Source organism: Dermacentor albipictus, unplaced genomic scaffold (genome assembly GCF_038994185.2).
Source record: "Dermacentor albipictus isolate Rhodes 1998 colony unplaced genomic scaffold, USDA_Dalb.pri_finalv2 scaffold_16, whole genome shotgun sequence".
Lineage (NCBI taxonomy): Eukaryota > Metazoa > Arthropoda > Arachnida > Ixodida > Ixodidae > Dermacentor > Dermacentor albipictus.
The window spans coordinates 5,857,294-5,884,406 of record NW_027225570.1 but is presented as its reverse complement, the minus strand read 5'-3'; the positions used below and the strand labels follow the sequence as shown (position 1 = coordinate 5,884,406).

The 27,113-nt window shown below is 46.4% G+C and overlaps 2 protein-coding genes across 2 annotated transcripts in view; one reads left to right on the top strand and one right to left on the bottom strand.

The window, feature by feature from the left end:
• The window catches only part of LOC139051925 (kelch-like protein 10), a 47,919-nt gene extending 27,454 nt beyond the window's left edge, over positions 1–20,465 (top strand). Inside the window, exon 10 of the mRNA XM_070528958.1 lies at positions 18,560–20,465. The gene's annotated coding sequence lies outside the window, so the exon portion shown is untranslated. The remainder of the gene's footprint in view (positions 1–18,559) is intronic.
• A 304-nt stretch (positions 20,466–20,769) lies between these two features.
• LOC139051934 (ribosomal oxygenase 1-like) lies at positions 20,770–26,823 on the bottom strand. The gene is made up of 4 exons (XM_070528984.1): positions 26,732–26,823; positions 23,685–23,826; positions 22,166–22,280; positions 20,770–21,385 (listed from the first exon to the last, which is right to left on the bottom strand). The coding sequence occupies exons 1-4, from the start codon at positions 26,792–26,794 to the stop codon at positions 21,124–21,126; spliced, it is 582 nt and encodes a 193-aa protein (XP_070385085.1). The 5' UTR covers positions 26,795–26,823; the 3' UTR covers positions 20,770–21,123.
• Positions 26,824–27,113: the final 290 nt, after the last annotated feature.

The window sequence follows — 27,113 nt, the reverse complement described above, 5'->3', positions numbered from 1 at the left end:
AAAGCTTTCGTCTGTCTCAGAAAATGGCACAGAGCGCCGGTTAGTCATTTTCTTCAGTTAACCTCTCACTGCGTGCATGTTAATTTTCTAGTGAAAAAAATCTTTTACAAGCCTTTCCGCAAGCCATATATGCCTATACCAAGCTCGCGTTTATAAACAGACGATTGGTTGCGACTATATTATGCAAAATTGGTCGCGTATCATATGTGATACGCTATGCAGTTACGCGTGTATTTTCCGTCTGCGAAAATACGTTTGACGTGCAGAAAACTCGCAAGAAATATCAAGGTCGCTTCAAAAAAGCTTTGTGCAAGAAACGGAGCGCGTTTCTCGCAGCTCCAGCTATATAGTTTCACTAAAATTGTATGACGTCTTCCTGGAGCGACTAATTGATAGCTTCAACATGTAGGCTGGATCCCTTGTGGAGATTTGTTTTGGGGTTAGTTTTACATTACATATCCTTTAAGTGGTTGACGCAAGCTGAAAGAAAACCTACTTCCCTTTCTTCAGATAGTTATATGTCACTGCTGGGATTTTTTCTTGTAATGTGGCAGGCGGCACGCTATGTTCATCGTGAACACTGTTGGAATTTTAATTTCCTTACCTATATATTCTGCACCAAATGATGCTAAGAAAGAGTACAGCCCGCACAAACATTATATTTTGCCTCAAATTTGTTCTTTCACGAGGGTAAAAACATTCCCGCTCTCATACACCCAACCCAAACACGATATCGCGGCGTATAAGTTTAAACCAAAGCATTCTCTTGCTTACGGCCGAATATGAAGTTTTGTTATCGAAGGCTGTTCATCTATTTTGGCTCCTCTCCCTACGCACATTTTTAGCCTTGCTTTGCGTACCTCTTTGCCTTTCCTTCTTGTTGGAAGAATATAATAGTCGTGCTATTTCATCAAAGTGGCAGCATGAGCGGCATGAAAACTTATCGCCCCGTGTTTTCCTCCTTCTCTCCGTTTGCAAAAGTGTTTGAAATAGCCATGTTTACATATCTGTCGTTTTTTGTTAAGCATACGATTAGTATACGCCAATATGATTTTGGTCATGGTAGGTCTGTGGAAACAAACCAATTGTTTCTTTTCTTGATTCTGTGGGACCCGCAGTTGCTAACCGAAGACAATTACGCACCGTGTACTTCTATACCTGTGAAAAGCATTTGACGTTGTTTCTCATGACCTTCCTATCCATAAACTTTTGAGTTACGGCGTTAGTTCCAGCCTGTGCATGCTGATTAAAGACTACGTGTCCTTTCGGTTAAATTACGTGCAGCCTAATATTTGTTTTCGCCATTTATCTAGCAGATATTTTCTTTTATTCGGTCAATTTCAGCGCGTTCGTATCTTTCTTTAAGACGACGTTCGTGGTGCTGCAGTGTTACACTTGCCTCCTTCGGGCATTTGGTTACACGTGCCGTTGCTGTCTTTCATTGTTCAACAAAACGAAAGGCTGACATTGTTTTCATTGTTGTCATCAGAAGGCTGACATTGTTGTCACGTCATGGCGTGCCAGGTGCACGACAATCTTTCAGTTTCGCATTTACGATCTCCCCAGTTAGTTAACCGGAAGTCCAGCTGCGAAGAGCATTACGTGTACAAAATGGCGTAAATAATAAGCCCTCTTCTTCTCTTTACCGAGCGGACTCTACGTATGAGCTTTATATTTCAGTTTACTTCGGTATTCTCTGATAGCAATCGGAATATGCAGTATTCGATTAGTTATTTGAAGGTAGTTTCTCTCAAATCGGCTTATTCCACTCTACGCGAAGGTTTCACCCCTGGAACGCCCATAAAATTAAGTAAAGCAAAAGGAATTCTGCAATGCCTTTTTCTCAATTCCTACGGGCATAAAGGGGACTTACTATCGGTAAGGGTTACGGAGTGGATCCCAAGGGTAGGGAAGCGTAGCAGGGGGCGGCAGAGAGTTAGGTGGGCGGATGAGATTAAGAAGTTTGCAGGGACGGCATGGCCACAATTAGTACATGACCGGGGTTGTTGAAGAAGTATGGAAGAGGCCTTTGCCCTGCAGTGGGCGTAACCAGGCTGATGATGATGATGAATATCGGTGCACACGGACAAGAGCAATCGAACAATATTTGCCGGCACTTACAGACTGCTGCATGACGTCAGGAAAATAGATAAATAATAAATAGGAGATGAGCCTGGCAGCAGAGGCGCACTTCCGCTCTCACAGGGCGCGATCGTTACAATCCTGCGCGTAAAAAAAAAGAAAGGAGAGAGAGAGAGAGAGAGAGAGAGAGGGGAGGGAGGGCGGGAGGGAGGGAGGGGGGAACTGAAGGAGGAATAAAAAAAACGAATGTATAGAAGAAATCACTCTCACTCGATGGACACGTATATTTAGGAAGGCCGCCAGCGCCAATGAAACGTACTGCGGCCGCTCTCTCGTGAAGCTGGAGGGTCCTAGACGACTCACTGGGTAGTGATCACTACATTATCGAAATCACCAGCGCCTCGGCCAAACTACGCCGACTCCTAGGGAAGGCCAAAATTACAAATTGGCCTAAGTTTAGGGAGAGGCAACAGCTCGATTTAGATATAAGTCTACCCTTGCCGGAACATCAAGGCCGCTTAACCACGATCAAGGAGTGGGCCCAACGCATCAAAGAACTATATGACGCCAACACTAAAGTGTACCAAACCGATACCGACACGCCGGCAATCGACAACCATCTAATGCACTTATGGGAAGCATGCAGAGGCCTCACAAGAAGATGGCGCGAACAGAAGCTAAATCGCAAACTTAGACTTAGGATTTCAAACGTCACTAAACAGGCCACCGATTATGCCCTGAAGGTTCACAGGGACAATTGGCGCACGTTCTGCGATTCGCTTAAAGGCACGCTAAGCACCAAAAAGACATGGAACATACTCCGCAGCATCATCGATCCTTCAAACACCAAAACAGAAACAAACACAACCCTACAAAAATTCGTTGGCGAATATCCGGGAACCGAGGATGAACTCATACAGGAACTCCAGCAAACGTACACGGGAATCCGGACCGGGCATCCGAAACCATACCCTCAATATCCGGGAGCTCCGAACGAGATATTTGATGCACCCATCACGTATGCGGAGGTATACGCGGCAGCACAGAGCTTCAAGAAAAACACGGCACCGGGTCCCGACGGGATCACCAACGCCATCTTGAGAAACCTAAGCGATGAGACCCTGCGAGCCTTTACAAAGCAGCTGAACGAAGAAATATGGGCACCGGGCGGCACATTACCCGAGGAATGGACTACAGCTCACATAGTCCTTATACCCAAACCAGGAAAACCGCGCAGGCTCGATCAATTACGACCGATCTCCCTTACGTCTTGCCTAGGCAAGCTTCTTGAACGAGTTGTACTCACTCGAATGGAACAACACATGGAAGAACATGGACTACACCCCAATTGCATGTACGGATTTCACAAAGGCATGTCAGCACAGGATGTCTTCCTCCTCCTCAAGGAAGAGGTCCTCAACCCACAACCGGGCAGCAACAACAACATACTCCTAGCCCTCGACGTAGAAAAAGCATTTGATAATATAGCACACGAAACCATCCTAGATGGCCTCACCGCCATAGGATGCGGAGAGCGAGTATACCATTATGTCGTGGCTTTTCTCAGCCACCGCAAGGCTCGCATCGGCATAGCAGGCGTACAATCGGACATATATGATCTACCGCAGAAGGGTACTCCGCAAGGGTCAATATTATCTCCTTTGCTCTTCAACATCGGACTTAGAAAACTTGCTTTACAACTGGAAAACATCCCAAAACTCGGATGTGCCTTCTATGCCGACGATATCGCTCTATGGGCAACCAAGGGTTCATACGGCGACAGAGAAAACACGTTACTCACAGCTATCGGATACATCGAGTCATACCTAACCACAGCAGGAATGAGGTGTGCCCCACACAATTCGGAGTACCTTCAAGTCCGGCCTAAGCAAACTAAGGAACATCGAGCCCCGCCAATACATCTCGAGATTGCCGGGCAACCTATAAAGCGCGTCCCGACCGCACGCATACTGGGTATGCACATCCAGGAGAACAACGGCATAAATCTAGCCTCAGAGAAATTAAATCACGTCATAAGAAGCACCGCATCACTCATCGCCAGAGTAGCGCGCAGCAAAGATGGTTTCACAGAGGACGAAACCTTAAGCCTGGTACAGGCCCTCGTCATCAGCCGTGTCACGTACGCGTTACCGTATCAAGTCAAGCGCAAAAGCGAGACAGAACGCATGGACACTCTTATAAGAACGGCGTACAAAACGGCCTTACAGCTACCGTCAAGCACAAGCACAAAGAAATTACTAGCGCTAGGCGTATACAACACCTTTGAGGAGCTAGCAAGTGCCACGCTCATAGCGCAGAGGGAGCGCCTCAACAAGACTCAACAGGGAAGACACCTTCTTCAACGGCTAGGGTACCCGCTGAAACCTCAGTACTGCAAAGAAGAAACACAACTCTTGCCTAATCACATTAGAGAGAACATTGTAGTAGACCCAACCCCCAAGAACATGCACCCCATCCACAATCAAGAGAGAAGAGCAGCGCGTGCCCGCATGTTGCACAAACGCATGTTTCACAGACCCCGATACGTACTACACGGACGCTAGCCCGTATCCCTCGTCGCCACGTTGCGGGCCCAAATACACACTCGCCGTGGTCAATCAGGGGAACCTGGTAGTCTCTGCCTCCATCCGCGCCACATGCAGCGCAGCAGCAGAAGCAGCAGCAATCGCTCTCGCACTTCGCGACGCTGAGAGCAAGGGAAGGTCCGCCCGTGTCCTTACTGACTCACAAGCGGCTTGTCGTTTATACTTGAATGGAACACTCCCTATACAAGCCATTCGAATCCTGGGTCGCACACTACAATGGACCTACGGTATCGTCTGGTGCCCCGGGCACGAAGGCCTGCGGGGCAACGAAGAGGCGGACTGCGCAGCTCGAGGTGCCGAGCGGCAGATCACACCGTTCTTCAGTCCCCGACACACCGACGAGGGACCCACGAGTTATTAACGACAGGTCAACAAATACTACAAGACCAACGGCTCGGAAGAACGCAATACGCTCCCCCACACAAAGCTCTCAATAAACTCCAGGCAAGGGACTGGCGCCGCCTGCAAACTAACACATACCCACACTTGTCTCGTCTACACGCAATCTACCCAGACAGTTATACGTCCAGAACATGTCCCTGGTGTAGCAACCACACAGCGACACTCGCGCACATAACACACGAATGCACCGACCGTCCGGGCGACGCAATTTCGCCACGAGTCACAACACACACACACTCACTACGTGGTCTTGGGAGGCGAGACTCTCCGAACTGGACCTGGGAAGCCAACTGGCGACCCTCGACCAGGCCCGGCGAGCCGCGATCGCCAGTGGAGCCCTGTCAGAGGGAACCACCCAGGAATAAACCGCGCAACGGTTTCTGCAATAATAAAGTTCCTCCTCCTCCTCCTCTCGTGAAACACGCACCCATGCCGACAAACGGCGTGGGATGCATTGTCTCTCGGCGCGCGCACAACAACAACGGACGGCGGCACAATTGCAGCGAAACCGTATATAGCCCGGGTCTTCGTCAGACCTCTCAAACTAACTCACACCTTCACGCCTCCGTTCACTTTTGCGTCGTTTTATCTTTATGTATTTTGTTTTACCCATCCACTGGTGCGCGAATAAGCACCGACGCCTAGGTTACCCGACGCTCTCTGTGCAGAGCACTCGCCGACACTTAACGCTGTGCCGATATAGTTCGGTGCAGTGACTGTGAAAGTAGTCGGGGCGGGTTGACCAATGTGGAGGCAGGGGTCGAGGTTGCCCGCGCAATAAGACCCATTTCGCACGGGTTCGATCGCGATGGAGCCCGATCGGGAGGAAATTTCTCGATCATAATTGGCTTCCTCGCGCAAAGGCGCCGAACGCGATCGGCGACATTCGATACCGATCGGGCTCGATCGAACAACGTAAGTGGCCCCCGTCTGACTGGGGTATAACTCCGCCAGCAAGTGAATACACTTCTCCTGCGTTCTGTTTTAAATCTACAAAACAGTATATTGCGCGTTTAAAAAACATTAATATATTAGTAACAGAAACGCATTCGTTGCCCAGTTTCTCCTGACAAAACGCTTCTGCGCACTTAGGGCAGGAAAATTTGTGGGGCCCCAGACTGGCACTCCTATATGTGTGTACTAATACCACTTTTACCCCCCCCCCCCCTTTCCTCCCCCGCTCGCCCCCGCACAGGCAAACACACGCACAGATGAATGAATGAATGAATGAATGAATGAATGAATTTATTTCCATAAATATGCAAGTTTATGGAGAATATAAGGAAAAAAGTTACAAAAGAGCAACTTGACTAGTCCTTAAACCTTCTCGTGACACGATATCGTGACACGAGATCCATATTTGGATCGTAGTGCACGCAACTATTACAAAGGAGCCAGGTATAGTTCTTCCATCTCGTCCGGTCTCGCACTCCTGCCTGTTTTGCCCGGCGTGGTCGACGCTCAAGCCCGGTATCCTTTACCGGCGCGCGCGCTCAGCGGGTGTGTGAATGCGCGCGCGCGCGCAAAGAGAGACCGGTGCTAATGCTTTCTGCGAGGGATTGGTACTAAAGTGAGGTAGGGCAAAGGGGGGAGTTCACGGTGCGAGTATAGGTGTATAGAGTGGTGTGTCCCGAGTAGCGCGCGCAGGCTGGCCACTGTCCGTCCCGTTCAAGGGGCGCGTTGGGGCGTGCAACCCCGAAATCTATTCGCACTTTCCAGCACCTATAGGTGGCGCGGAGAACGTTCCAATATGGCGGGGATAGAGGTGATGGAGGCGATACGAAAGCGTGCACATCTGCAGAAGCAGGCGGCTTACGGGCCTCTGTTATCTCTAAGCGCGATCCTTAACATTGCTAAGGAAACGCAGAGATGTGTTGTAGAGGGAGAGGCTACGTTTAACGCTGGCCATATAATATGGTGTGAAATACGAAAGACGACAAGCGTGGCTGTTCAGGTCGAGTAACTCTGCCTGCAGACAAGCGCCGTGAGAGGCCCGCCGCATACTATAGAAGTTCAAGTCTGCAGTGTAACCGGCGCCGTAAAGGTCACTATGTATCCTTACGTTTCGTAATCTATACGCGATGTACAAGAATTGACACCAAGCAGTTAATCGGTAGCGCTCAGATGTAAACAAAGCGCAGTATGCGCTTTATGCCGCTGCATAAGGTAAACGTTGGGTGCATTCGCGATGAGATAAATGGCTCGACGCACCGGCTTATATACGGAATGCTTGTTAATGATGCCAGATAATACGTAAACATTTCAGTAGTGCCGATTTACAATATATGAGTGACACTATGACGTGTGCCAGCGCGCCCCGTTTTACAGCACGATTAATGTTTTCGCGTGCTGTAGGGAAGCTCGCATGCGCATTCTTCATCAATGACCGCTTCAGGTACGTAGTCCTGGCCCTTGTTTCTTGCAACATTGTTATAGAAGAGATACTTTAAGACCAAACAAAACTACAAAATCAGAAACACGTGCGCTCGACCCCCGATCAGTACACACCTTTGAATACAGCAAAAGAAAAAAAAATCAGCGAACGCCTTGTGCATAGACTGTTTCGTTCTCACACAAAACGACTATGAACAGTTGCGGAATAGGTTCTCTAGTTTGCAATGCGCGCGACGCAGCGTCAGGCACCGTCGCAGAGTATTTGCCGAAACAGCGCGAGTGCAGGCAGAAAACTTAATAAACGGTGACACTCGTGTACTTAAATTTACTTTGGGAATCTGTAGAGGGCCATCTTCGGCCAACGCTAGGTCTCAGTTACACCATGGTCTCAGTCTTGCTTCGTGGGACCACAGCGGGATCTTTTGCGAAGGCACAGCGTTTCTCTTCAGCCGCTTTCGTAAGAGCTCGCCACAAAAATAAAATGAAATCATTGAGCAACAGTCAAGTACACTCACCACGGTGGCCCCAAAAGAAGTTTTTGTTGAAATTCTCGCTACATATGACTATTTCTTCGCTCACTTGCTTCCCGATGCGGAGCTTGATCACCCACAACTTCCTGTCTTTTTTTTTCTTTTGGAAAGTGGTGCTTTTCCCAATACTTTTCCCAATATTGCACGATTTGTGCATTGTGGCACACTGCACATGCGGTTGCTCTTCGCTCGTCGACTGTCTTTTTTTCCCCATATCAAAGAGTACCAAAACGCCAACACAGCTGCAGAAACCGCGTGGGCGGGAAATCCATCACCCCCTCCCGGGTTCCGAAAAAATCCGCGCGGCGGCGCTAGCGTATCTGGAATGCGCGAATACCCAAACCATTAGGTATGGCCGCTCGCAGGAGCACTATGCCGAAGGGAACGCACGCTGCGTCTGGAGCACCGATCGCTTTTCAACGCGCGGCCCTTCCCCTTCCGTTTCTCGCGTTCCGCTTCAAGTTTCTTCGGGTTAGCTTTTTTTTATATTATTGTTCGGTGGCCCACTAAATGCAGTGCCGCTATGGCGACCTCGAGTGTATCTATATATATGTCCGTTCACTTTCGTAAGCGCTGTTCTATAAGGTGAACGGTAGGGCCGCTTAAAGTCACGGGTATGCCACGTCAGTTATAACGCTCACGTATATGTACAGACAAACGGAGACCTGGATGCAGAAGTATAGCGTTTTTAGCGTAGCGCCAGTGTTCGACGTATGTAGATACACCCTGTCATCGAGTACGCATGCACATTGTTTGTCGCGCATGCTCAGCTAGGGTTAAGTGGCATTTGGTAACGGTGGTACAATGGTTACAGACATACTTTTATTATTTGTTTACACATCTCCAGACCCGTTCTTTAAGCCCGGCAGGATGGACGCATATGAATATTGAGAAACGAAGCACACAGCCTCAAATAGTTGGGTATGAAGGGATAAAACACATACGTATGACAAAATAGTAAAATTTCTCATGCTAAGATCTTGCTGACGCTGCGAGTGGGAAACTTTAGGGAATTTGCAGTGGATGTGTCTCGCCAGCTCAATTATTATAAAGGTTTAACCACGCCACGTAATTCTTATCAGTAGTACAACAATGCTTGATCCAGTATGGTGGTGGTTTAACTATCTCTTAGTGAGTTTTAGCAACACGGTATTTCCTCACAGAAAAACGCACCTGACCGTAAGGTGAATCTTCCCGCCCGACAAAAACAAAGCATGTGCAACGCAGGCGACGGCTGTTTCTAATGTACGCCCAGGAGGTAGCAGCCAACAGTATAGCAGGAGAGCACTACGACAAACTGCCGCAGTTTTTTGCAGCGCTAAGATTATCTCACTTTAATTGCACCATACGCGTCTATCTTTGCCGGCCAACTGAGAACAATGAGCAAAGCGCACTAAATGCTGTACTTTCTCGATACGGCTATCGGTGCAAGGTTGGGATACTCGTATCATCGGTACGGCAACACGGGAAAGTTATGATTATTGATTACGCAGAGGCGCTGACTGCGATATGCGCGTACGTGTTAAACTTGTGTCGATGCGCTACGATATGATCAGCAAAGAAAAGTAGTTAGGAGGTGAGTACTGAGCATACGTCGATACTTGTTTAGAGAGCTCAGCTGCTTAACATGCTGAACGCGAAAATTAGCAAACACAACTAAATAGAATTACCCTTTCAACAGAAGTCTCAGCGCCAACTGTCTGGTTGCCTTAAGCGATGCGCACGGGCAATTCTGCGTATATTTTTGCTTTGTGTTTACCGCGTCTTTGTGGAGCTTTAAATGTTTCCGGTATATAGTCCCTCGTGCTCGCTATACGTCCGGAGATTTGATTTCGCATAAAGCGAAGGAAGTGCTTTCTCGCATAAAGCGACGCATGTTACAACAACGGGCGTCTGATCGTTCGTATGACAGCTAATGCGAAGGGGCGTCAAACAGTCGCTCACAACACCCAGTATAGGCGGATTCCGGGAGGAGATGGTGCCGGAGTGAGGATGGTGAGCCACAGTATGTATGGGCGTGAGAGTTGAGGGGGGATAGCATAGCAGCATTCGTTTCGGGTCTCACGTATACACGCGCATACACAAAACCAAAGGACGAGAGCTCGACACCGCGTCCTTTTACAAGCGTTCACGAGCTCTCAACGGTTGACTGCTCTCACACGCGTCCGCTGGGACACCTGTGCGTGTTGGAGATCACAAGGTCCTCGTGGCGCATTTGCAAGGGGGGCTCTGGCGCCACGCCGAGAGAGTGGTTTTAAGTGCCGTGTTTTTCCTAGGAAACGCTTTCTCTCTCTTTCATTGTGCCCAGATCGTTGTCGCGATCTCTCAACCTTTCAAACAACCTTTCAAATGCGGTGCGTACCCGCGAGTTGCCGCGCGAAGGCTGCGAAGGAAAGCGGGTTCTGCCCGCGAGGGGGCGCATTGATCGCAATGGCGGCGGCGAGATGCATTCGGCGAGGATAAACGCGCTTTTGTCGGAACGGTGTCGCGCGGCGTTCAAGGTTGGTTGGTCGAAGGTCGGTGCGTAATCGGCACGGAGGTGCGAGGTTAGTTTTTCACGGCTTCACAGTTCCGTCTGCTGGCCGTGGAGACAGCGGTGTGCGGGAAGCGTGGACAGATGGCTCTGGCGTCTGTTTCGCGGTAAGGTGTGCGAAAATTGGGTTCGGACGGTTTCCCGGCCTCCTTCCCTTTAAGGAAAAGTAAAGCTTGTCGTCTGTTTCGCAACATGCGTTGTAGCTCGCCATACATTCAGAAACGTGCGCGACTTCTGTTTTCGGAACAGGATACCTTGTAAACATAATCGGTCCTAGAAGTAAGGTCGTAGTGCTAATTTACATCTATGGGAATTATGCTGGCATGCATATACTTCAATGACTGATGACGTATTCTCCATCGATAACTTGTTGGGGATATTACTTTTGAGCGCACGTTAATTGGACCATCCAGCGGAAGCGGATCTGACGAAGCGAACATGGGGATCCGTGGTCAGCGTTAGTTCAAAGTATCGTGTTTCTCGAATGAATTTAATAGAATGCAGTAAGATGATAGATAAGATGACAGATATTATGTCACGCAAAAGAGGATATATATATGAAAGGGGTCTCTTCGGAATAACAGCTTAATCACTAATGCGAAATCAAATGTTGCGCTTGTTGCGTTAGCTCGCTTCCGGAGAATTTTCCTGTGCAACCAAATCGATCGCCGCATTCTCTGCTATTGCGACCCTCCGTTACGATGTAATAACAGTGCTGACTCAACTTCCTCTCAAGGCTACAACACTTCAACAAATGATACCCCACAACGATATATCCTGATCTTTTTTTTCTTTTTTGTGCAGGCTGAATTTCTAAACTTCTCAGATGCCCGCATTTTGACATCCATGGAGAATAAAGCTTTCCGACTTCCTGAGATTTCCAACTCAATCCTTCAAATGGTCCTCGCGAAAGTTTACATTTGGGTACCGACGCTGGAACGAAATGAGGAAGTCAACCTTATACCACCATCGTTTGTACGTGTCGCGCACTCCTATCTGCATACACCTGTCCTCACCATTCTTCCATCGACAGACTTCAAGCATCGCTTTCATACTCGCGCACGTCATTCCGTCGACGTCTGACAGCGCGCATTCGCATGAACTGCGCGTTCAGCATTTCCATGTAGCTTGTGAACTGTGTACTCCATAAACATAAACATTGCGTGACATTAAAATCGCGACCTGGGCGCCGCAGGAGACTACGCGTCGCACTATACGACAATAAATACTACCGTGCACGTCACATTTAATTTTAGAGCATTAATTAATCGCTTCGCGAATGCTTCTCTCCACACACATTCCAACATGTGCGCTATATGTGCATAACTTTTAATTACGATTTATACGCTGCTCTTTCTTCACTGCGTTCCTGGAGCACGTTAATAGTGCTTGCAGCCCTATATATTAACTGCGCTTAAAGGAAGCTTCGTGAATGGAAATTGTTCAAAATAACTGCAGTTCTGTGCTTTCTGTGCCATAGATTTCTGTGCCAGCGACGGATGTGGTCAGAGTCCAACAATGTTCGCTTCCTATCGAAGCTATATCGCTTGGCATGACACTGATTTTCCTATGTGTTCTGGTCAATTTCTCTTTATAGTTAAAGCAAAATAAATCCGTCACCTCAAAGCCCTTCCTTCCATCATTTACCAAGTGAAACTTATTTCATCACAAAAAAGACGAAAAAGAAACCACGATGACGTGGCTACCAGAGCTCTAACTCTAACAACACATCACAAGTGTGTGTGCGTGTGGGGAGAGGGGGGAGGTAGGAAAGTTGAGGGGGGTAGGGTGGTTCATTTCAGCTGCGTATGCATATTTCTTCTGCCTCAACCATCCTCTGTTGTGATGATGTCTTCAAACGTGGTTAATCGAAATTGATCGAGGACTATAAACGCAAATCAGACGCCCATCTTTGCTAAATGCAGTTATCTACGTCTCATCAGTACGTTCTCGTGAGCGACATCTATCGAGCACAACGACATTTCCTTAATATATGCGACATGCTCGCCTCCCTTTCTCTCATTACCCGGGATTTTGACAGACCCCACTGAGGACAGCGTGCGCGACGTGACACTCGCCGTAGCGCGCTCTCGGCCAAGCTGACCTCCACCCCCCACCCCCCTCCCCTCCCTTAAAGGTTATTCCGTGCAACTGAGTCCAAACGTAAAGCCCCCAGGGGCACTGCTTCTCAAGAATAAAGTTTGATTTCTTGGCAATTTATCAATGACTCAAGGTGCTATAACTAGCGAGAAGACAACTATATATAGACGTCTTTGTGCTTCGCTTCTTCCGATGCGCTGCTTGTACTGTCTTCTTTTCTTTCTTTTTCTTTTTCCTTCATTGTTTCAAGAGAGTTCGCTATTGACCTACTCGGTACATGGTATTTAGAACGAAAACGGTGCAATCTAACGGGATACTAAGAGGGACGCGGTGCTGTCTGTCTCTCCTCGTTTATTTATATCGCACTTTTTTCGTTCTATTTTTTTTCTATGAGCCATATGTAAAATAGCTGTCGCTTTGAGAGTAGTTGTAGTAGCAGTAGTAGTAGTAGTTGCAGTAGTCGTTGTAGTCTATTAGTAGTGAGTAGGTAGTTAGTGGTTGTAGTCGTAGTAGTAGTGGTAGTAGTAGTAGTAGTCGCAGTAGTAAAATTTTATTGGCCTTTTAATACTTATTGATGTTATAGAGTATTCTACGAAAATAAGTCCCAGCGTATAATACCGTCACTTATTTTGCGCGCTGTGTCCTAATGGCCACCAGACGCGTAAACATTAAGCCAGCAGACTTCAGCAAGCGGTTAGAGAGGCATGGAGGACCGATCACGTGGTCTTGCAAGAGCTGCAGCGAGCAACCCGCCCTCCGTGCAGAGCAGGAGGTCACAGCGGGTTGCCACACCAATGCACGCAACTTCTTCCGCAGTGAAACAGACTGTTGCCCCCTGCCCCTTCCCCTCTCCCTCCCCTCTTTAGTTGCCTTCGGTAGCACAGACTTGCGGCGTTGGGTGTTGAGCGCCCGCTTTTAGAATTCACTGCCGCTTTGAGTTTGTAGCCCATACCCGTCTTCTGTCAAAACCTCCGGCTATACGTACTGCTACACGTACAGCGCTGCTGCCCCTCCGCATCTCTCACACTCTCCTCCCTCCTTCACGCCTTCAATTTTGCGCGCAATTATCGCGCCCGAACAGTGGGGAACACGGCGCTAACAGATAGCAGATAAAGGAGCGGAGAGACATAGCTTGGGATGACAAGGGGACTGGGGACGAGGAAAAGAAAACAGAAAATGGACAAGGGGGAGGTGAAGCGTAAGAGGGCTGCCGGGAAAGACCAAGGGGGGGGGGGAACTGTGGTACCGCATAAACGCGGATTTAAGCCCCGCTCATGGCGGGTGACGCGAAAGAGAACACGGCGAAAAGATTGGGATACTTCAACTATTCGTCCCGTTGTAAACCCGTTCACTGCGACTGCATCTGCAGGTCGATCACAGCTGAGCACCACCGTAGTCTCAAGAACTTTTCTTTCTTTCTTTCTTTCTTTCTTTCTTTCTTTCTTTCTTTCTTTCTTTCTTTCTTTCTTTCTTTCTTTCTTTCTTTCTTTCTTTCTTTCTTTCTTTCTTTCTTTCTTTCTTTCTTTCTTTCTTTCTGTGATGCCGCAACGTGGTCTTCGTCCGCTACAGTACTGCGCATTGTGGCCCCCCGAAATACGCGCACAGGCACCAAACCCTCCGAGTCTTCGTGGTGCCCGAAACTTCGCACAAATTACCCTGCGCCGAGAGAGATTTAGAAATGGCCTCTTGAAGATTCATTGCCCTAAACCCAAACTCATCTGCACGCCTTTTGGGTTCTTTTGTAAGCCCGGCCGATAGCGTGCCTTTGGGTCACCTACTTCAAAAGCTATCTCAGGTGTTAATCCGTTCGGAATTCGGCTATATAAATTGCCTCAGCGGCAGCACACCATCGGGCTCATGCGTAGTCACGCTCTCTAGAGTCCAGATTCACTTACATTCACACCAACCGGCACTGACTCACATATATATACATAATAATCTCATCCACTCACACTCGCCTGCTCGAGTAAATTGAGTATAAGAGCAGGCCTTTATACTCAAGCCCACTGACACCCTTTGTCGCTCACTAATACTATCTTATACGCATGTCAGATAAGTGCGGAACAAGTATGAACTTCAGTGCAGTCGTGAATGAGTGTTCCCACCTATGGTAAAGTTTAGCTTTCTTTTGTTGCCCTGCGTGTTGATGGAGAAGGTGAGAAGCGGGCGGTCAAAAGAATAGGTGGTGTAATATAATAAGTGGTTGCGCTACTTTCGTATACCGCCCGGTTCTCACCTTCTCCATCACCATCGGGCGGTCAAAAGAATAGGTGGTGTAAAAGAATAAGCGGTTGCGCTACGTGCGTATACTGCCCGGTTCTCACCTTCTCCATCACCACCGGGCGGTCAAAAGAATAGGTGGTATAAAAGAATAAGCGGTTGCGCTACTTTCGCATATATACCGCCCGGTTCTCAGCTTCTCCAACACCACCCGCTGGTCAAAAGAATAGGTGGTGTAAAAGAATAAGCGGTTGCGCTACTTTCGTATACCGCCCGGTTCTCACCTTCTCCGTCACCACCGGGTGGTCAAAAGAATAGGTGGTGTAAAAGAATAAGCGAATTAGGAAGGAACAGCGCCAACTAAGACAATCACGAGAGGGAGAACGACACAGGACAAGCGCCAACTTCATCTATCTTTATTCACCGAAAAATCAGGAAATATGAGGAAAATCACAGACATGCGCACAATGACCATCATGCATCATCTGCCAAACCATTCTAGATAGGACATTTCGCTTTTAAAGAGGGTCACAGTAGTATCATTAACACAGTTTTTTTCCCTCTTTTTTTATATGGAATGCTTCCAAAACCTCACGTGCCTTTGTTTCCCTGCTTCTGCCAAGAATCTTTATCTCTCCGAACCGCTGTTCACACTTCATGCAGTACTGGCATTGTTTTTCGTGGCAAATATTCGCTTCTTTTTTCGGGGCGTATATACGGGAACCGAAACTGGTTCTTGAAAGCAGGTATTCTGGGTAAGTTATTTAGGGCGCGTACCAGTATATTTCCAGCGGTTTTATTGTATTGGTCTTGATTTCACGCAAAAAAAACGACAAGTCGAGAATTTCATGCTTGTTTCTTTAGCTACTGTCACAGTAAGGCGCGGGCAGCAGCAGCACTTGTCCTATATTTCCTGCTTCGCAGTCTGTTTTGTTTGCGCTAGCAGGCTTGAACCTCTGCGATCTGGTGCAGTTTTCTATATACCGTGCTTCTGTACATTACTCGCTTAAGCACCGCATTTTTATTATCGCTCAAGACAGGTCCCCTGCAATTAGGTTAAAGCTGAGAACAGTCATAGACGCATTACGTGTCTCTCATTGAAAGCTATAAAGCGGTTAAGTTTTGACGATGCCTGACGCGCTATGTACTAAAAGTTATGAATTTGCAAAGACTGTAGGCGTGTTGCACGGACACGCATCCATAGCAGCAGCAGAAGTGTGCATATTTGGATGCATAAGCTTGCATACGTGCACTCGGTAACGTTATAAGCTTCAATGAGTCGATTCACGTAAAGTGAAATGCGGCGCTCCACCTGTTCGTTGCTCTTACTTACAGGCTGTGCCTTTGTGTGAGCTCTTCTCAGTCGCGCTCTAAGCTTATTAAATGTTCACATGCTTTTTTGAAGCTTCCTAAACGACGCTTCGCCAGGCCTATAGTCCCAAATTTCAGTTGTATGTAACCGAAACTACGAACTTGGCCTGTTTAATAGGAAGCTTTTTGAAGTGTATAAATGCTGGAAGTCAGAAAACGCCGTCCAGGGAGCAATCTACGTCAACAATTTTTCGCTACGGTTAAGTAAATTATGTTTCATGCCCTTCGCCATGACGTCACGGTAATGAACAAACCTGATCTGCTGGTGCGTCTGTGGAAGTTATCCACGAGTTGAACAGCTGTGTATTTGCTGCTGAATTCTCATGCTGTCAAGAGTATGTAATGCCAAATCTCGCGTTTGGGCACGCGATGCAACGAACGTGTTATAACGCCAGCAGCGCAAAGAGCAGGCGATCAGTTTATAATCCCATTGGCCGTCATTTTCGCTCAAGGCCTCTGAAAGGCTGTAGTCGGAACAATGTACGGCTCTTCATTTCGGGGGGAACGTGGATCGCTCTGTCATTTACTATAAGCTGCAGTGCCGTGTTTTCTTAGTGAATATGCAGTATGGTAATGATGCGAACGGAATGTCCATGAGTCCACGGGCACTCAATGCACGCGCCACGTATATATAGTCGCTGGACGGCTTTTGTCTTTCGTTTGTCTTTTATTCTCTTCGCGCTTCTGCATTTAAACATCCTTGCATTAATGTGATCGTTAAAGTGACACGTGCAGTCAGGAATTCGTTATCATTTGCCCATTAACATTCGCGTTAATCTTCGTGTGTGCCGTAGTTAAAAACGTTATATTGACACGTTCGTTTGAAAGAGGATCTCATGTTATCATGTCGGATTGTTGTGTAAATGGCTTGAACTGACATCATCGTAGCCGCCATGCTGGTGCACCGGCACGCTGAAAAGCTGGGTCCGTGGCGTCATGTGAAAACTATCAATATAAAGCACATACCATTTCTTTTTTAGGAGAAGAGGGGGGGGGGGGTACAAGGTTCGTTTTACTGCTCTCTATAGCCCCTTCACATCAATTGATTGAGGTTTAAGCTTGGGCGAAGTGTCGATTAATGATCGACGTGTAATGAATCGCGCAAGCGAGCATAGCATAATTTAATGGGGCACTAAGATTGGGCACTCCAAACTTTCTTTTTCGCATTAGCGTAGAGCATTCCAGCGCTGAATTCGCGAAAGCTTTTGTTTACAACAGTTATTCATGATTGGTTGAACCGTCTTCGCCAATATGTCCGACATAACGATTGGTTGGCACTGGTACCCAGTTTTATCATAAGAACTTTGTTAATACGGGTTCCCGTCCTCACTATTGTGAAAAAGGCTCTTACAAGTTTCAAGGAAGCTAAGATAAACAGTGTCGTCTAATATGCGTTCTCGGCGCAAGTACACTGTAGCACTGGCTGATCGGTGCGGCGGTCCGCGGGATGCGCCAAAAGGAAAATAAGCTGGTAAGGAACCTGGAAATGAAGTATCAGGCAGCCGAAAGCGTAGGTTTGCATAGTAGAGGCACATCGAATGGAAAAGTGAAGTACTTACGATAGCTTACGCTAGCACAAGCCCCCCAAAATAAACGATCCACATCTTTGTCCAGTTGTTTGAGCGTAGCTCACCTTTGAGCTTGCCATTCTGCCGCCAAAACCAAAGACGGATGTGACATCACGGACGCGAAAAACAAAGAATGAATCGACATCCCGGACGTGACGTTTGGGTGAACCTAACGCCGGCGTTCCGTTGACCGGGTGAACGCAGACACTTTCCCAACACACTGGTCACAGGTAGCCGCTAAAGCACGTCGGCGTTGTCTTCTAATGGGCCGCTCTACTGGTATTCTGCCGTGGAAGTGATGTTTGCGCTTACTTTAAAAACGGGCTAATGACAACTTGCACAAACTTTGTACAGCCGCGGCCCAAGCTCCTTGTGACTCTGATCAGCGATTTCCATCTGGAGCACACATGTGATCGCTGCCAGTGGTCGCCCAAATCTGTGGTCGCAACATGTTCTTGACAGTAGCCGTCTGCTTTTTTGTCGCCTGGCTCGTTGTGCAGTTGAGTGAGTTCCTTCATCAAGTCACAATGTACAGAAACAAAGTGAGTTCTCAATCTCTGTACACTTTTCTTCTGTTTCTCAGTCACGACACAGCAATGCCTTTACATAAGCTAACACCACAGGACTGCCATCATAGACTAGCTATATCAGTAGCAGCTCTAACTCCTGCACTGCATTATAAAAGCACAGAACTAGTTATGCCTGACATTCCACGCTTGCAGTGCCCCTGCTTTTTTTTTCTTTTTCTTCCAGGCGTTATCCCCTGGACATGGCAGGTTTCGCCGCGTCCCTGCGGCTACTTCTTGACAACCCTGACGCCCAGTTCCGACTTCGGCTTCCCCGTGGTCAGCAGGAATCTTACTTGCTGAAGCAGCTTCTGTCTGGGCCAGAGGAGTTGGAGCCTCGTGCTGGAAACTGCACTCAAGTTCTTGTGTGGCACACTCGCACCGAGAAGCCCAAGCTAGATCAGGGACGCCCCAGCAAGGCTGGAAACATGAAACAACCAAAGCAAGCCGCTGCAAAGCCACGCCTCCAGGCGTAGGTGCCTTGTGAAACGACTGATGTTTGTGTGTGTTAAAACAGTGCAGCACAGGACACTTGGTTGCCATGCCAGCAAGCGCCTGTGCTCAACATATGCTTGGACTACAGTTATGCTCGATTATTTAGGCAACAGACCCTTCAGCTTTCGTGCAAAGAGACATAACATTGCTCTACTGTTCCGATGAGCACCTGGAGTGGTAATCTAGGTCAATCACTTTTGGGGCTATGTGCACTTTCATGATTTTTTTGCGTGGCTTGGCATCAGACATTAGAGTGTACAAGGAATATCATTCTTTGCACTGTGCCAGCATGCCCAGAACTGTGCGAGATACTGTTGCCCTCAGATGCTGACGTGCTGGTGCTGAGTAATTTGGCCATACCCACAAAAGTAATTGACCGAGAATAATGCCCTTGTTTGTGCAATGGTGCTCCTGCCGCCCATTTAGTCAGCATATACATACAATGACGCAAGCAATGCTGATGAAGTGTTTGTCCAAGGGCAAGTTTCTTTTTGCTTTTTTTTGCATCTCATTTGGCTTGTTTAAATAATGATTACTAGTCCAGTTAGGCTTTTTTTTTAATCTCCGAAGGTCACAGATTGAGAATATGGCTTTGCTTTAGATATTTTATCTACACCTGCCCACATAAGTTTTCAGAATGTGAAAGCTTCAGAGCAGCTCAGTGACTTCAAGGCCTAAAACCTAGAGCCAGAAGTTTTGACATGCACTGGCCTACTCTAAAATTATAGCTCATGAGAGTTTCACACGCGCGCACATGTTCTAGAGTTGTACCATTTGTAACGCTTGCCATGGCTATATTTCGATAAGGGCAAAATGTGAAAAACACCAGTTTACTGTACATTGGGGGCACATTGAGGTACCCCAGATGGTCTAATTATTCCGGAGTCCTCCACTACAGCACGCCTGATAATCAGATCTGGTCATGGCACGTAGAACCCCAGAATTAATTATACCTGCCTATTGGCCAAGTTCACAAAGGCCCGCCAGTTGTCAAAACACCTGGGACCAAAGGTATCTGCAAACTACTGTGCTACTTCATTGAGCACAAGATAGAGGAGCCCTAAAAGTCCACTGTAATCAAAATGAAATCATCTTTCTACTTAACTTTTTTGAAAAGTTGGGCTTCCCATTTCAAGGAACTTATGGTGGTAACAGACAGATCTGACGAAGCACTCTAGCAAACTTTCACTTTATTACTAGTCACGTGCCAGTCAACTAAACCCGGAGGATTGGCCTCCAGGTATGCTCCGAGTTACAAGCAGAGTTTTTAAACTGGTGTGATTGAAGAACTGTGGTGTAAGCTGCCATCACCAGCTCTTATGCGTGTCGATGCATTTACTGGCCCAAGTGCTTCCATGAGAATGTTGGCATCACTATTGAGAAATGCTAACGCTTGTTCACTATTGCGGGACTCTCAAGGTACTGGCAGTATCTAGCCAGCATGATCATTACCAAATATTCTACACACTGTTTCAATGCATGTGAAAGGTGTGGATGGCTTGTGCCAATAGTGCTTGGTGCTTAGTAGAGTCAAGGAACCAGCCAACAGTGTTGTGCCAAAAGTTTCATGTGCTTAAAATATATCAGCTTAAGCCTTGTGTTCTTTGCTTTTCTCCAATGTTTTCTTGTATGACATATCGAACAAGAGCAATGTATTATCTTACATGCGGCTACACAAACTTGCAGCCAGTGGAAAGGAAGATTAACGCACTCAAAAAATATGTATACCATTTACATTAAATTTGCATTTCTCTCTGGCGCATTTAAATATATGCCAGCAATCCATTCTACATTAGTTGTAATTTCAGCTAGCAAAGATGCCTTTTGCTCCAATTTATGTAACTCAGCACTATTATACTGACAGCTAGATATAGACTTCGCAATTATGGTACACATTAACAGTGATGTATTGATTGGCTTTATTATCATGAGAATTACACCATTGGTTAAAGCAACAACAAGACAATTCTGAGATGACTAAATTCCACACTTTCAATAGATGGCTCGGTCACTTCATAAAACCAACATTCAAGTGTGGGCAGTACAAAGACTGTATAACGTGTTTACTGTCACAGCAGGCCATTTCTACAGCCACAATGTCTCTGCAGTAAACGAGGCCACAACCGGAGTCACCATCCATGATGGCAAAAGGCCACATGCATGCGGGCACTGGTTGCCAAAGGGTGGAGCACCAGCTTCCTTGGGCTGTGAAGACAACTTTACACACAAAGCGACTACGATGAACTTCACGCAAACCTAGTCGTCCGATATTTCAAGTGGCTGCTTGGTTATGAGCAGTCCTTTGTCATAGAGCAGGCTTGCCAGTTCAAGCCTATCAAGTGGGTTATCCAGAGGGAGGTCGTCCACCCTGAGATACCCCGGGTAAGCATGCAAAAGTGCCTCCAGGGCGGGTGCTTGATCCTCTTCCAAGAGAATCCACTGTGGATCACGCCCCTTGTATCGCCGGCTGTTGTCGAAAGATTGGTACAGGCGCACATCCTGCTCTTCTACAACCAGCCTGGAGGTAATCAGCATCCCATCATCAGTCAAATTAAGGACTACTAATTGCAAATGTTTTCACTTGTGGTTAGTGATGAGAATCACAGTGTGTGCGTGTTGGCAAAGTAACTGCAGCAAAGTTGTCAGTCTGGTCACTGCACCGCCTTTAAAATTTAACAGCATTTGCACATCACAGCAACAGATGGTGAAGGTGTCCTATAGTGTGTTTAACAACGCCTGGCAAGGTTGACACTATCTGCACAACTCCTATCAAAAGTGAAGCCACTGTGTGCATGATTACAGCTACGCCAGAGACGTCTAGTTGGCCTTCTGTCCACCGGCACTGTTCAAAAACTCTGGAAGCGGAGGGGAGCTCTCGTCATCGTCACCACCCCGTACTCTGGCAGACAGCCAAAGACGCAACACATCACAGACAGGAGTTGGCCAAACTCAATTCGTTTGACGAGAGCTGTACACTTAGTCATTCTACATCATAGGCCGTTTTGTCCTCTCAACTTGGCAATTTGCTTGCCATCTCTATGTGCTAGAGTGAAGCATTGGCGAGCGAAGCTAAATGCATGGTCCAATATAGCTGGACGTTTACATCAGTAGCAGCTTGAGAATCAAGATGCCTATGTTCTGCATAGTCTTCAATATCTGCTTCTTGAATGCAATGCCAAAAATATGCAAAATGTGCGAATGCTTGGATCATGATACAATAAAGAGTCCTTAGAAAGCACAGCACACATGAGCTGCCTCACAATTTCCTCATAATTGCCTCATAATTCAAAAGACCTACCTGACTGCATTCCTGCGAGCGAGCCGCACTTGGACATCCGGATCCAGCTCCTGTACATTCACAACTTGGCCAGAGTGCCAGTGTTCACCAGTGTGAACACTACGCCTACGTTCCTCTGCACAGTTAAAAAAAAATCCTCAGTAGTTGCTTACACTTCAAAATTTTAATAGCAATCATCACACTGTGGATCACAAACTGGCCCTTGGTCTGTCATCAAAAAACGATTCATTAAAAAAAGAATCCTCATTAAACTTAAATTATTGAGGACACATCTTAAAGCAACTGGCAGGTTATGAGGGATGCCATAGTGGGAGCCTTGAAATTAATTCAGCCACTTGGAGGTTGTTTAACAAACATCCAATGCACTATACGTGAGCGTTTTCACATTCAAGCCTCGTCGGAATGCAATCGCAGTAGCAGGGAATTGATCCCGCAACCTCTCCTTCAGTATCAGAGTAATATAGACACTGCACCATCATGGCAAGCCAAATATCAAAAGGTTTACCACAAGGGTAAATGTTAGAAAATTTTGTGCAGCAGAAGCAGCTGCTGCACGTGCTTTCTTGAAAGTCAACTCTGACTGGGATGCAGAAGTGTTGCCAGCTACAAAGAACATTATTATTTGCATTGCTGGAATTGGCCTAGTTTTACAGTCCAAGGAAATAAAAGAGCCTCTGCCTTTACAGCAGGTGGGTTCTGCCATTTGTCATCTGCTTGTTCTAGAAATGGGTGCTTTCATTCATTGTATGATTTAATTTAAAAAACATTTTGAAAGCCTCATGTCGCATTGCGTTACGCAGTTGCCATGACTGTTCGCCAGTCAAACTGCAAATATTTACTGTTGTGACTGTAGTGTAGCGTACGTCTTGACCACAGTGAAAGATACAGAGACCATGCTACAGCAGATGTGCCTGGAACAGATCGAGAAGGGCACGTGCCTTTTCACAGTCCAATTTTCGATCTTCTGCTCTTGTAATTGCTTCCTATTGAATGGTCCAGACTCGCTGGCACACATCCACACAATTACCCTATAGACGGGCTGCAGGAAACTCTCTAGCTATTTCCAAGCAAGCTCTGGTTCCTTTCACTTTTAGTTTTCCCTCAAGCAGACAGCTCTCACTGAAAATACTTTTGCTAGAATTTACTAAAATGTAGGCATTTTAAAACGAGACACAATGTTGAAAAGTGTCATTTCATCTTTGCTTTCACTTATGCTCTATGCTCTTCACATTTTCCAAGTAAGGCTTTGGCCACAGCAAACTTTGAAAGCCTGGAATCAAGCATTACCAGGTGTTTTTTTTGCAAATAATCATGCACAACCTAGCCAAAAATAAGACTTGCCCTGATGAAGAGAAGCCCTTCTATTGAAAGGTTTGTGCTTGGCGACATCATTTATTCGACCAATGTTGATCATTTTAGGTCACCATATTCCTGTGGCCATCTGTCGTGTCTAAGTTGTTAAAAAGTAGCTTTAGAGACCTGGCTGTGCAAGATGCTGCAGCAGGAATTGGATGCTCACCCTGTGAAAGGAGTGGCGGCAGCGCTTCGTGCAGGTGAGCTTTGCCACATTGGTCAACAGCTGCGTCAACAGGACAATAGTTTACCAACTTCTCCACCAGGTGTCGCACTTTTTCCAAGAAGCCTTCACGTGCATCGCTCACCTGCACAAGTTAAAGAAAATGTACATTACCATAACTCCCATTTGTGTCCAGACAGCTTCAAGACATTCGCATAGGGTAGATGCTGCAAGAGAACTAGCATCACTGGCTTGCGACGTCACGCTAGTCAAACACAACTCCAATCATCTCTTGAACTGTCACCTTCTCTATACTTCTCTGAAGCTGCAGCTACCACAACTACCCACCAGCTGTGATACAACATTGCTGTGCCAACTGTGGCTGGATGCACCGTTCAGAAAGGCTAAACAATTTTTTTCGCATCTGAATGGAGAGCACACATCCATGAAACAGTTGCAAGTGTGTGGAGGTACTTGAACAGTTTCTCTACGTATGTCCCTGCTACAACGACCAGTTCGTACTCTGTACCATGTTAGATCAGTTGGACTCGGAAACACTCTTGGTGACAAGGGCACCTGAACTGTGGCCATGTTTGTCACAAGCTCGTAAAGCAACATGTGCACTGCTGCAGTTCCTAAAGTTGAAAGACTTCACTGACCAGATGCTGAATATAACCGCGTTCAATAACCTGGACTCAAGAACATTCCTGGTGACAAAGGTGGCTACAAGCAACATGTGCATTGTTGCAGTTGCTAAATCTCAAAGATTTCATTCACCAGAGGCTTAAGAATGTTCCATTAGGTAACATGAAATCATAAACATTTGTGGTGACAAAGGTGGCTACATGCTACATGGCTACATGCATGACAAGCTCAAAAGTGACATGCACATTGCTACAGTTGTTAAAGTAGAGAGCATTCAGCTACCAGTTGTAATTTTGATGTACAGGAAAGAACAAAAACATAACCAGTATTCTCGCTCCTTTCTTGTTCCTTTTGCGTCCCATACAAAACAACATCAATAGATACTGTCTTGTATGTCGCAGCTCCATTTGCAGGAGAAAGCGAAAGCATCTCTACACTGAAGTATATTACCACCATTTTATTGTGCTGTAAGTAACTTCACAAAACAAATTCATTCTGCCTTATGGGTACTGTTTAAAACACCTGTTTCATTCAACATTCTTTTCATTCAAGCAAGGCTGGGACCACTTATTGGCACATGCATAGGCAAGTGTGAGGCAGAGCCTTTTTAAAAAGACTGTAAAAATGTCACATGCACGGAATAAGCCAGTTCACTGATGTGCACCAATGCACCCCACTTTTGTCTTTGAGTACTAGAGAAAGATTTTGTCACTGCAACAAAACATTATGAAAAAATATTCTTGTCATATGATCTAGCAAGACAAAGGTGGTCAATATTTTCTTGCCCCCCACTTGTAATAATCGGAATATTGTTACTCAACCTAAATTGACTGTATGTGTCTAGCTCAGTGAATACATTTTCCCCCCCACCCCAATTTGCCTGCCAGTTCTTAACCGTCATTTGTGCTTTCATATTTAGATTCCCAGTGTTTTTCAATGCTTGTTTTGGTAAATCTACTACAATCAGAACAATTCAACAAACACCTTCAGTGATAAAAGAAACATGGAAATTGAGGTTGAAATACTAGTATTCAAAAAGAATTCAAAGCATTCAACAGCACCTTGTCACAAGTACTGCAGCTTTACAAGCTTTGCTAATCCGCGAGTGCTAAGGAGACAGCAATTTTGTGTACTCGGAAATTGGCAGTTGTATTCTCTCCTTCCAGGCATTGGGAGCTAAGTAAGAATTTGAATCTGCCTTGAGTTTACCAGTGTGTTACCAGTCTGTTGCTTGTTATTTGGCAATCTTCAGCTATGATAGTCTAAGCTACACCTTCTGTGCACTGTGCATGGCAACATTTCAACAGTTGTAATGCAGCACACGAAGTTAATTCTACAAACACTGCAAGAAAGACAAATATGCATTTGTCCTACGCAATGTGCAGTACACTTGCTGTGACAGCTCTAGGTTTGATGGCCTAAATATGTGCCCTTTCACTTACACCTTTGTTTACTTCCATTTTGCACAGGAAGACCGTGGTCATTGAGGTGAAAAGCATATGGCTTTAAATCTAAAATTAAAATTTTTTGGCTTTACACCCCAAAACTTGGCTATGAGAGGTACCGTAATGGTAGCCTCTGAGTTTGTTTCGACTACGTGGCGTTCTTGGCACCCTTAACATGCACTCAAAGTTCATTAGCCCATCAGAATATGGCTGCTGTGATTAGGAATTGAATTCGCAACATTGTTCTGAGCAGCAGAACAACACACTCTGTAAGTTATCGAGGCAAGTCACAAACATATGGCTGACTAACAAAGGACACAGGTAACACTTGCGCTAGCAATATGCTTTGCAAGCAAACAGATAAATCCACCACAATTCTTCTTTCCTTGGTTCACATGTTCTGCATTTGGCACACAAAGTAGGGCGCAAACGAGAGTGGTTAACAGACACCTGTTGCAGCAACATTATGTTTAAGAGCCATACCTGTTACTGCAAAGAAACAAAATGTTGTAAAAAAAATTATCGTGTTTAACGTAACAAAACTGTACTGTGGGTTATGATGGATGCTGTAGTGGAGCACTCCAGATGAATATTGACCATGTGGGATTCCGTAAATTGCAGCCAAAACATGGTACAGGAGGGTTCTTGCATTCAGCTTTCATCGGAATGTGGCTCCCTCAATCGGGAATCGAACTCGTGACCTCGCGCTCACCAGCAAGGGCTTTGTAATGCTGTCCAGCTATCAACGACACATGCAAGACCAACGCATGAAGGATTAGAAGGCCTACAGAGGCAAAGTGCGTTTGGCTCCAAAATCGATGAAGCCAAGTGGATGCTTCGCTCAGTCAGGTCTGTCGCTTCCACTGCTCTCATGAATGCACACACATTAGCGTTCTTTCTGAACAGCTGTGTAAATACCATACCGTAAGGAATGTCAAGCTAAATTTATGCAATACCCACCTTTTTTTTCTTGGACACTGACGAACACCGACAGTTTTCGTTCGGTCTCACCTCATGCGTCATTGAGTTGCGACACTGCTGTCACACTGCACACCATGGCAGCGTTCCTAGACGTCTTCAGTGCAATGCTAAACCTTACTATTCGCCACGAGATCGAGCTGTAGGTGACAGCACCATTGCTGCGTTAGTGCGGACAAGCGATTCTCTCTCTTTTTTTTTACTACTCAGTGATATTCGCGCCACCTCATTCGTGTTGCATGGTATCACAAAGATGGCAGAGTGACGAATACATTGCAACAAATCGCTAAAGCACAGCGATAACATATCGCTGCACTCATTAGATTTCTTTAAAACAGCAAGGAAAAATGTTTCTTTGGTTTAA